This window comes from Vidua macroura, chromosome 12 (genome assembly GCF_024509145.1).
Source record: "Vidua macroura isolate BioBank_ID:100142 chromosome 12, ASM2450914v1, whole genome shotgun sequence".
Lineage (NCBI taxonomy): Eukaryota > Metazoa > Chordata > Aves > Passeriformes > Viduidae > Vidua > Vidua macroura.
In genome coordinates this window covers 8,786,655-8,798,767 of record NC_071582.1, presented here as the reverse complement: position 1 = coordinate 8,798,767, position 12,113 = coordinate 8,786,655, and the positions used below count along the sequence as shown (strand labels likewise).

The following is a 12,113-nucleotide window of genomic DNA, read 5'->3' as shown; positions in this document are numbered from 1 at the left end:
GCAGCAGAAATTTCAGAATTGGGAATGGTGGCTGGGGAAGCGCTTTGTATTTCTTGTATGGAGGAAACTGCAGCCCTAAATGACCGTCCCTGTGCTGGGTTCTGCATCCCTCACCTCATACCAGTGAATGCAAATGTGCATATTCATGCAGATCCTGTTACCCTTGCATCCGTCAGAGGGTCATATGTTAAAAGATTACCAGATCTGATAATGTCTGTAATGCCCATACTGGGGAGGAGAACTCTGACCTACTGCCTTTGAGGAAAAAAATGTTCCTGTTGCTTTTGGGGATTCAGCAAGTAGATAACAATTTGGGAGTCCAGAGGGCAGTTAATGCTCTCTTTTGGTCTGTTTGAGACCTGTCAGAAAAGAACAGGGATCATTTTGCCTCCTAGAAATAGCAATGCTCACATACTCCAGGCTGTTCATTGCTCTGCACATGTATTTGGGTGTCTGCTGTTCTGCAGCCTGAACAAAATTTTGTTGTTAAGTCTGACACACTGGCCAGTTAGACCTGCGGGACTTTGTGACATTTTCTACTGCTCTCCTTTTCTAATGATTTTCTCATCCTTTCAGGTATTTTTGTCCAAGTCACTAGCTGAGAAAGCCAGGCTGATGTTTTGAGGAAAAACTAAATATATTGCGAATAGAAGTCAGGGCAGAAATGTTTAATCTAACTGGTGGGTGGGCTCTGGTTGTCATAGAAACTTGTTTCTGTCATCCCGTGTTGTTGCTTGGCAGGAGCAGCCAGGTCATTCCATAAATCATTTCTGTCATAGCTGATGGTGATGCATTCCATCTGCTCTATCAGTGCATGCCATAGTCTGCACACTTCAAATCCCTCGCCTCATCCATCTGCTTCCCCCGCACCACGCGCACCCAGCACACTCCCTGCGCTCCTTCAGCGGGAGCACGGCTCGCGGCCGGGCGAGGAGGGAGCTGGGCTCTCCTGCAGGTGAAGCTGACACACATGAATTTTGACAGCTAGGAAATCAAGAATATTTTTCTGTTTGAACAAACTTTATACTGTGATTGTCATGCCTTTTTTTTTCACCTTAAGATGCCACTGTATTCCTTTCTGTTTTGGCTTTAAATGCTGCTGCTGCAACTGTTGAGAGGAATTTCTAGTTCTAAAATTCTGTTGATGTACATCTCACAATAGGCCTTTCATGTGTGAAACATCAGAGGATACGACATTTGTTCTTCAGTTTAGGTATTAAAGACCATACAGAATAGTATGTGATTAAACATGTAAGGCCAGATAATACATTTGCAAAGGTTCTTTTATTTTAGGTTTAAGCCTGGATAATTGTGGTCTTAATCTCAGGGTAGGCAAGAAAGAGAATTGTACATGAAAGTATTTACACAAAGTTCCCAAAGCCCTGTGGATTATGCATTAGTTTGGATAATGAACTAGTATAGATAGAAAGAAAAGAAAATCTGGGTATTCGTGCCATTTCTAATGTGTTTCCCTGAACATTTGCCAAACAATAACCCTTTAAGATTGTGCCCATGGAGGGTTATATGGCAGGAGAAACATCTGGTTTATTTCATTGCCTAATGCCAAATCAAAACACTTGGTCTTTAATTTAGAGGAGATCAAACAGGAGGACTGTTTAACTTTGTTGATTATATCAGACCTCTTTGTGATAACTTATGTTTTGATTCCTACCTCAGCACTAGGGTAAAGGCCTTTGTACCGGCTTGGTAGTTAAATAGCCACTGGTCCCTTCACAAAAGAAAAGAAAATGTAGGGAAGTTGACTTCTAAAAGTAATTCATGAATTAAGTTTCTTTGTTGCTTTAGACTCAATAACATTAACATAACAAAGCCTAACTGAAATGTACACTGTAGTGTTTAAAAAATTGGACTAACAGCTCCGAGGTTTGGCTCTGCAGGCTCTCAATTGTGCAGCTTTTGTCTAAGAGCCTTTTCATTAGACCCTGGCATATTGGCACCCCACTGATTGGAATGGACCATGACTGATAGGAGGAGGAGTCTCATTTGTTGCAGTAAAATGAGTCATGTTACCGTTTAAGCCTGGCAGAAGGTGTCAGGGTTGTTCATCATTGGTCATTTAACAGCACAGCAGCCAGGGTCTGCATGCAGAATGAATTCTGACCTTGTATTTTAGTTGGGGCTTTGCTGTACCGTAGATTTTCCCTGTTATAAAATGCAGCAAAATAAAATTGGCAGATACGCCTGTATAAAATGAGAAGTTTCAAAGAAAACTTTGTGGCCTTTGAATTTATTTTAATTTTCTCTATCTTATCTGTCTGAAACTCTCTGCAGTTCTTATACTGACACCCAAGATTTATTTTTATGCTGATGTACAATGCATGAATTTCCTCCGGTAGTATGAGGTAGTTTGTTCTAAATATATTTCCTTTCTAGCATGTATGAAAAGGAGGAAGCATTTCCATTAGGGAACTGATGGTCTTTTCTAATGGAAAAGTACAATATACCAGGAAGGAGCATGTGGTCTATCAGGTCCTGGTTTTGTCAGTTCAGAAAATACAATATGGAACTTAATGAAGTTATTGTCAGCTAAATGCTGAAATGTCATATTGTCTGTGTGAAGAGACATCAACCACACTGCCAGTGAAGATTTTTTTAACTGCCATCTGATGACTAACAAATCCTGGTCTCTGCTCAAGTAAAACAGGTTTGAACTGATGACCTATAAAAATATGTTCTGAAGTCCATAGTCAGCCTCTAAATCTATTCAATTCCCTTCATAAAATGAATTTTCCCAGTGTCTTGAGATTTTAATTTTTAATTAAAGCTTTAAGCATTATGTCTTCTATTTTTACCAGTAGTTTTTAATTTCATTATTAGCAAGGAAAGAATTGTTGTAAGTTGAAGTTTAGTATCTCAAGAGGCCAATTGATACTGAAATAAGAGAGAAGCATGTTATGTGCTGCAATACATTGCAAGAGGAACAAAATTTCAAGTGTTTTTTGTTTGGTAGGTACCAATAATAAGCGAGCCTGAATGCTTTCTTGGTATTTTGTGAAGGATTAATTTTTCACAGATAACATGTGTTGACTGCTAAAATCTCTCTCTAAAGTTTGGAAAGCCATTATTCATTGGCATTTTCCTGAAGTTTTGTTTGATATAATTAGCTGTGTACTGTGAACTCTTATGTGAATCGTTCCCCTGCAGAGACAAAAAGGCTGTAATTTCTGCTGCTCTTAAATGAGCAGAAGGTCAGTTATACTTGTGTCACTATGAAATAGAGACTGTGCTTATTTGGACAGCTGCTTGAAAATGAAAGTTCTTTGGACATTTTTAGAGCCTTGAGTGTAATAAAGCAGAGCTATGATTGAAGGATCAAATTACATTTTTTATCAATCCAGAATCAAGAGTGACAATTAAAACATGAAAAAGAATCCTAATAGCTTTTTTTCCCGTGTATTAGAACATATATTGATATATAATCTCTTTGTCTGTCATCAGATTTATTCTCCTGATCATACCAGCAGTAGCTTTCCATCGAATCCATCAACACCAGTTGGGTCACCATCGCCTCTTACAGGTACAGACTGGTCATTTGTCAATACCTTGTTTGTTGTTTCGAGAATGTCCTGTTTGGAATCACAGTGAAATCAGCATTAACTCCCTTGCATAACTGCTTGTGCATTTTGATTATTTTTGCATTTAAATAAGATTTAAAAATCCAGATTCTTAGACATTTTGTTAGGGGCACTCATTTGTGTCCTGGCAACTTGCTTTGAAAATTAGCTAATTAAAATAATGTTTGGAAGCATTAACTGACCATACATATGTGAGCCATAAAGATATCTGTATGGATTTGCACTGTTTGAGAGAAAGAAGAGCGATTTGATTTGATTTGATTTCATGTGGGTTTTTTTTTAAAGCTATATGTTAAAGCTCTGTGGCAGCTTTCAGTGACAAACACAGCAGATGTGTGTTCCCTCTAATGAAAATATAGTAGGCTATGAGACTATCCAACTTGTACACAAGATAGCTTTTCATTCATATATTTTATGAATGTTTTCAGTCGATGGGAGAAAAATTTCTGGCATTTTTGAAAATAAATGCTGTGTATTGCAGCCACCTCTGTCACCTGTGCTTTGTGTGTTTGTAGTGTGAATGTGGGAAGAAGCATTCCAGTGTGGAGATGAACTGTGGGCAGCTGCCTACAGCTATTAGTGGTAGTGCAGCTTTCACAGACACTGTGGCCTCAGCTGTCTAGTAAAAGTTGAACAGCTGTTCTCCATATAGAGAGGACTGTGAAAGCTCCATTGACTTAAATTTGTTGTTTAACAAAGAACTAGAATTACAAGTAAGATGATGTAATTTTAACCCTGTTCTTTCCTATAGTGCAATTTGTTAAATTATTTAACATTTATACAACAATCTGTTTCCCTGTTCTCTGTTGTTTAATATATCCTTGCAGGCTTCTGGCCATTGGTCACTTTTTTGTAAATGTAGTGCTTCTTATAAAACAATAAAATTATCTTAAGATGAAAAGGGTACGGAATGAGCTTAGCTGAACACTTTTGTAATCTAGATGAATAAATTAGTAAAGGTATTGCATGCAAAATGCAGTCATAATCATATGGCTGTGAATATGCATATCTCTATCTGCAGTGTCACTCAAAACCTCCATCATTCATGCTTCACTCCTGTTTAATGGACACTGCTCTAGTTTTCTGTGGATGTAATGGATTAATGAATATCTGACATGGCTTACCTGAGCAGCTGCTTTGGGCATTTCTTTTCTGTTATTGAATAATCCATGTTGAATTGAGTAATGATGGGATTAATGGGATTTTTGATTTAGTGATTACAGTTGACAAAAATGTTTTGTGTATTCTGTTGTACTGAAAAGGCAGATCAGACCAGAAAATTATTATTATTTTCTTTTAACATCAAAGCAAGTATTGAAACTATTTTGTGGCTGGAAGAAAGAAGTTACGATGTTTCAAAGTATTTAAAATTTTAAAGACGCCAAAGAGGTTTTTTTCAAGAGTTGCCTAATGAGACACTGCACCTCGTTTTGTAAGCGTGGAAGAACTAGCTAATTTCTGAGTTTAGAATACAAATTTGAGGTCACTAAAATTTGTGTTTTCCTTTTGCTGTTGTTGTCTTTGCCTGATGCAACCTGTATGAAATGGACAAAATTTGCACTTTGTGTTCTTTATTCTGGATTCTGATGGTTAAAACAGTAGTAGACATAAGCAAATAATATTCTTTTCAGGCTCAAACTTAGCATCTGCTTCACATTTATACCCTCCCACCCCCTTTAATTTCAGTGATACAGAATTTATCAAGCCTTTGGTAAATTGCTCCAGTAGTTAATTACCTTCATTTATGAATCTGGACTTTTATCTTTATTCCCAGATGAGTCACTAAGAACACGGTGAAGCACAATGTGAAGTAATTACTGCTGCATTTATTGCTATTTATACTCCTGGTAGCCATTTTCTGTCTTGACCCAAAAAGTTATTGCAGATAAAACAAATGTTTTATGTGTACTGAAATAATATCTTTTGGAGCATTTTAGCCTTTGTTGTCATTTTCCCCTTTTGCAGTTAGGTATTTGTTTAGTTAGCATTCGTAGTATTACAGATTGCTTAAGTCATAATTTGCCCATGCTTTAAATGTGAATTACGGTAGGAGTACACTGTTTACCAGGGAAAGCACTGACAGTACCAACGTCATGAGACCTTGGGGTTCATAAGCTCATGACTGACTCTTTGGCTCTTCTGTTGCTGAATGAGGATTAATGACGTTTTTTAATTCAGTTAAGTAAAAGCTTGGAGAACAACTTGATGAAAACCCCCAAGTATTATGAGACAATAGTGCGTGTCTCGCCTGCCTTGCCCTCATTTAATTTCTAATTTTACATAAACATGCCCAGAGCTGAACATCTTGCATAGTTTTAATGATTGTGTACATGCATGTGAAGTTTATATAGGGATCTGAACGGTGGGAGCCTCGGTATTTTAAGAATCCTTCTGCAGGATAAGAGGCATTGAGGAGGTTCGGTGGGTTCTGAGGATGCAAAGCCAGCCCCTCTGCAGCTCCGAGTGTGTTTGAAAGGGGAGCCAGAGGATTAGTGTTGGGGAGACTAAGGGTAAGAACAATACTGCAGTGATTGCTGTCGGTGACCCCTGTAAATCCTAACACTTGCCTGGCTTATTTGTTTTTTAATGCTGCTGTGTTGGTGCTGCCCTAAAAGCTGCAGTTGTTAATTGCAGGGCTTGTGGTGCCAGGATGCTTTTTAACATAATTGGTGGATTTCATGCACAAACTTCTAGGAGGGGGAGTGGAATGAGGCAAGCAGGAAATCGGTGCCATCTGGCAACCTGCAGCCATGGAGGCAGAGTGCCACCGCTCGGGAAGAGCCCCGGCGGTGCCGAGGTGTGACTGAAAGCTGCAGGTCGCGGTTGGGTTGGGCATTGCACAGGAGGAGTTGGTTGTTCCCCGCCTTGTTTTCTTTTTGTCTCCTTTGTGAGATGCCCCACTCACAGTTTTGTTCTGGGCTTACACTATAGAAATAGGACCTTCTTCAGTTAAAGCCCCCAAACAAACGTGTCAGAAGAGATGCACAGGCTTTCAGAATGTTTGCTGCTCACCTGGCCACCTTCCTGCTTTATCCTGAGCTGCTGCTGTGCTGCAGGGAGTGGTACTCTGAGTTCTGATAGCAGGAGTGCTCCTGACCACAGTCCTGTCTCTAAAAATGAGTTCTGAGCAGGGAAAAATAGGAACATTATGCTGAACCAAAATACTCCATAGTTTTTTCATTAATGGCTATGCAAAAATAAGTGGGACTCCAAGCACTATTCCCAAGTTCAGGAATGACAGCAATGCAGACAGAGACTACAGGTCCAGACCCAGAGTAGCTGTGTGAAGTGAAAATCGGTAATTATAAACTTACTCACTGAATTCTTTGTATTTTAAAAGAGAATTCCAACACAATCATGGCAGCTCTGGACTTTCATGAAATAAGAGATTTTTATTATTTTTTAATTAGAAAGGAAATATTTAGGTATTTTAATATTTTTAATAGCTATGCAAGCTGTACTCTTTTTGTTAAATAAAACCTTGTCTTTAAAAGGTAACTACTTGCAGCTCTCTGAACAAAGGAACTGTAATGTTATTAAACCTTTTCCCAGTTTTCCAGACGCACAGCTCTGGCTGTTATTGAAAGAACAAGCCCACAGGCTCTTCCTTTAATGAGCTGCGTTGGATTGTATATCCATAATTTATTAATGTAATTGCTTTATTATTACATTTGTATGGCTGAAAGGAAGCTGTCTCTAATGGCCATAGAATTTCATGTAGTATCTTTATAAAAGATGCATTATTAGTTGGTGAGAAAAATTCATGTTGTACTACTTCAGGCTTTGTGTTAAAAGTACTGCTTTATTAGTTATTGCATTTATTTTTTAAATTTACATGATAATTAGGTATATTTATGTCAGATTAGAATGGCTGTGGTTTTGAATTTGAAGTGTATAGGTAATATTAATTTAATTGTCAATTTGTTGCACAATCAATGATTCATCTGCTGTGATTTACCTTAAGTATATCTGAAATACCAAATGGAAATGACTTAAATGTATTTTTACTCTTCTAAATTTGGAATGCATTGTAATCTAAAATGGTATGGTATGGTATACAACTAGACTAGATAAAGCTTTTAGATCCAGTTTTAAGTTTTTGTGTTTAGTAGAGAAGTGTCATAAAAATGGTTCTCTGGTTATCCTTAACTTGGTGCCTTAATTTGATGACTTTAAATATTTTTGTTGTGTATTTTAACAATATAAAAAATGCCCCTTCATATACTGAACAGAATCTGAAGAAGAATTCAGCAGGTCTTTCACGGTGACACAGGCAGAAGCAGGTATTTCAAATACGGTGTGTGTGTACTTAGTCCACTTTTTAATGTTGAAGTACTTAGACGATGTCACCGCTTTTGTCACTGACAATGATCTAACCCTACAGATGCCAGGATATGAAAATTATCCCTCAATAAGGCAGAATGAAGGAATTTGTCCTCCTTTGTATACCCATATGTTAGCTTACCTTTATGCAGAATATGTTGGGTTTAATTATGTTGAGAAATACAGTCTCTGCTTCCCACTTCTGCTGTGTAAATCTGTGCACTAACCTAGACATTTTTGACAGGTGCCAGTCAGTGGTCAAGGAGTGGAGGACAAGCCCCCTCATCTCCCAGCTATGAAAACTCTCTACACTCCTTGGTAAGAATTGTTGAAAGCAACATAGTACTTTTTACTTAGGAGTTGAAGGCTTGGTTTTGTATAAATCCTGCATATCATTAAAGGAAACAGTAGGATAGCATTACAAATGAATTCTTTGCTAACAAATGGCCTGTTCAGTTGAACAATATAAGACGTGCAGGGTGTGTCTTTCACCATCTGTTCCTTGGGCATCAGGCTTCTGTGCTGAGGACAGCTGGTGCTAAAGCGCTGTTATGAGATTCTGGTACCTTTTCACAAATCCATAGCTAATTCTTATCTAAAGTTCAGTCTGGAGAAAGATAAAGACTTCATGCCTCCGCATTTACTTGTCCTTCCCCCTCTCCCCCTCAAATGGCTGTCTCCAGGGCTTGTTTGCATTACACTGTTATTAAAGTATTAATACATTTTATTTGTAATTATTATTTGTTGTGGGGAATGTTCATTTATTAATTAAACATTTTACAGAAAAACACACAGGCAGTAATCTACAGCATTGTAAATTTTCTTCTTTTGAGGATTCAGCAGAGGATTTCAGTTACTGACTTCCTTCTTACATTTCCGATACAATATTGGGAAGGAAACAGGGAAAATATGAGGGAAGGTTTTGATTACTTGCTTAATATTTCTAGTTTCCACAGATGTAATTTCTATTTTTTTTTCTGTCTAACAAGAATAAATTATAAGTTAAATCAGATTTCTTTTCTTCAATATTTTTGCAATTAAATATAATTGTTATGTACATCTTAGAATCCTAACATAACTGCAGTATTAAATATTATCCTTTTCTTATCTTAATATAATCAGATCTCTGTTGCATTAACTTGACTAACAATTTATTGCTGACATGCACATCAGCTGTTTCCTCACCTCTTTTTTGAATTAATCTTAACCTGTGCTTTGCTTCCTGTTCTGTCTTGACTTTGCCAGAAAAATCGAGTTGAACAGCAACTTCACGAGCATTTGCAAGATGCAATGTCCTTCTTAAAGGATGTCTGTGAGGTACTATTTCACTTTAGATGGTGCCTTTTTGTGTTTCAATTAACGCTTCCTTCGGATTCCCCCTTAAAAACTTGTAGTGTATGACCCATCTTTTGACTCCAACATCCTGCTATTTCAGTTTCTAGAGCTGCAATGTCAGAATTGGTTTTGCTTTGGTTTTTTTTTTTTTTTTTTTGGTGTTCCTTTTAATAAAAGAAAGTAATTTTAAGACAGACTTCGACAGTAACACAAATAACTTGCTTTTATTTCTGAAAATCCTAATCTGTTTGAAGGTCCATTTTAAAAAATGATAACTTAAAGTTTTGTCCAGTTTTTTTGTAATACAGATTCTCAAAAAACCACTGCCTCTCTTAATTGTTTCCAGCATGGTGAGGCTGATTTTATGATCATTCTTTCTTGTCCTGCATTAGCCTATTTTGTAGCAATTCCTTTTTTTCTTTTCATGCCATATAATAGCAGCTCAGTAACATTAACCTTATAATAAGCTTCACTTTCAAAGCTGCCACCTATTTGTGGAATGAATGCTATCTTGAACAAAATCTCCAGATAATATTTTCTTTTTCCTGTTTGTTTGTAGTGCTGGTAGGTGCTCTCAAAGTCTTTTGATACTATTTTGATACCACATTTCATCTTCTATCTTAAAACCTCTGAGATAGACTCTGTTGTGGTGAGAGAGCCTGGGGATTTATTTGGTAATGGGTGTTCCTGTCCCTCTTGCATCCCCACAGCAGTCCCGGATGGAGGATCGCTTGGACAGACTCGATGATGCCATCCATGTGCTGCGGAACCACGCTGTGGGGCCTTCCACAAGCCTGTCAGCTGGCCATGGAGACATCCATAGTTTGTTGGGACCATCCCACAATGGGCCCATTGGAAGCCTGAACTCAAACTATGGAGCATCCAGCCTTGTAACAGCCAACAGACAAGCATCCATGGTAATGATGTTATAAAACATGAGTATGTTTATGCAAAGCAACTACAGCTAATGCATTGAAACTATTGTAGAGCCTACTGAGGTAGAGCTGGGCTATAAGACTAATATTTATCAGGAAGAAACCACTTGAGATTCTTGTGGAGGAAAAGATGGCAGACAGCTTGCACCTGCTATGGGTTTCCAATTAGAATGTTGGAGTGGGGGTGGGCAGAAATGAGGGGGAGGAAAAAGATGGGAAAACTTAGACTTTGGCCTGGTCAGTGGCCCATAAAATCCTGCTGTGACCATATGCAGAAAGCTGAAACTTTCTGCTGAGAGCGTTTCAGCTTATACATGCATTTTTTCCAGATGTGTAATAATTGGCAGAACCATTTTCTCCTTGAAATGGTGAATAGGGAGATTGAATGGGAAAAGCAGTCGAGAAGGACTGAATTTCAAGTGTTCTGGTCTGGAAAAGCTGTTTATTGTAAATTGGAACTAGTCTTCAATAGCAGATGCTGGCAGAGGACGGGGAGGAAGCTGTTGGAATGTGGAACCATAGTGTGCGCAGGCTCAAAATTTAAACTTTTTTTCTAAACTAAAAGGAGTTTGAGCACAGCTGTAGTGTAAGTAACAATGAAAAGGAAACTACTTTCAGATTAATCCCCAAGAAGAGTGAAATAATTCAATCCATCTCTTTTTGTTTCTTTAAAAATGTGAACTGTTCTGAAAAAATGTAGTTGAGCTTTTTATAGATCAGAAATATGCTAAAAGCATTACACAGTAAACAAATCTATTTGTAGCATTGCTCACTTCCCTTTTTCTTCCTTTTCATTCCACTGTTCTCAAAAATGCTTAAAGGAAAAAGAGCTTTTAAAAACATGCTTGTTTTAGTGGTGCCATGTGTTTGCATGTTTACAGCGTAATTTTAAAGACCAGTTACATGCTGTGAAATTTTCTGTTATAAAACAGATTCACAGCTGGGTACTGTGTGATCAAGGCAAAATTTCACCTATCATCAAAATAATTAGGTACCCCAATTGCTGAAGGGTTTGTATTCTATAAAACAGAATTAGTTCCAGGCTCTCCCATTCGCACGTCACACATCCATTTATATTAATTTCAGGACCACTGCAGTAAACATCAAAAAGAACTGGTTGCTTTCTATAAGCTGCGTGTTTTTGGGGGCTTTGGGGAGGGAGTACTTTCCAAATGCACATCCAACTTCAGCTTTCTATACAAGTTCACAGTTACTTTTAGTAATGAAAGAAGAGATGCATGAGTACTTTTGAATTTTTTCCTAGTACCTACAGAGATTTAATATTTAAAGAATGTTGTTAAAGTTCTACCATATTCTAGGGTAGACTGAAATTTAGTCCTACAAAAGAAAACTTTTTTCCCCCTCTGCTCTTGATGTGGCATAGAGTGACTGAAACTGCAGTGGCAATTTTTTTCTTGAGGAAAAAAAGGACTTGAGGAACCTTCTGATACTGCTAAGCCAGACACAGTCAAATAAATACAGGTAGTGCCAAAATGTACCTAAAAAATCTCATTTTCTCTTTTAAATAAGCTATGATAAATATTTTATCAACTCAGTTTTTATTAAAATAGGGGACAGTGGAAAATTACTCTCTAAGATGGACAGAAATTCCTTGATCTTCTCTAGTTCCATGTAGTTGTGTAACTTAAATGTAATACAGACCTAATTTATCATCTAATTATTTGACTGACAGAAGCTTGTCTGTTAGAAATAAACTTAAATGAAGAAAACAAAAAAAAAAAATTGTCTGTACATTTCATCCTCACTTGGTGAAACAAGCTTGCAGATCAGTTTTGGCTTGTAAAGTGAGTCAGCTAAAGAATGTCTTGGATTAACCTTAATTTTGTTACATCAGAATAATTGGCTCCAACAGAAGGCATCCAGTTGTGGTCTTGCCCAGTCCCCAAAGAGCGCTCTTTGACAT

The 12,113-nt window shown here is 37.6% G+C and overlaps 1 protein-coding gene across 16 annotated transcripts in view; it reads left to right on the top strand.

Moving 5' to 3' along the window:
* Positions 1–12,113, top strand: part of TCF12 (transcription factor 12) — a 160,442-nt gene that overhangs the window by 134,616 nt on the left and 13,713 nt on the right. For 10 of the 16 annotated variants that reach the window (XM_053988716.1, XM_053988713.1, XM_053988714.1 and 7 more), the window contains 4 exons: positions 3,460–3,538; positions 8,164–8,237; positions 9,165–9,236; positions 9,965–10,171. In XM_053988716.1, coding sequence (XP_053844691.1) covers positions 3,460–3,538; positions 8,164–8,237; positions 9,165–9,236; positions 9,965–10,171 — 432 coding nt within the window. The remainder of the gene's footprint in view (positions 1–3,459; positions 3,539–8,163; positions 8,238–9,164; positions 9,237–9,964; positions 10,172–12,113) is intronic. The other 6 variants (XM_053988727.1, XM_053988717.1, XM_053988728.1 and 3 more) reach the window with 3 other exon arrangements.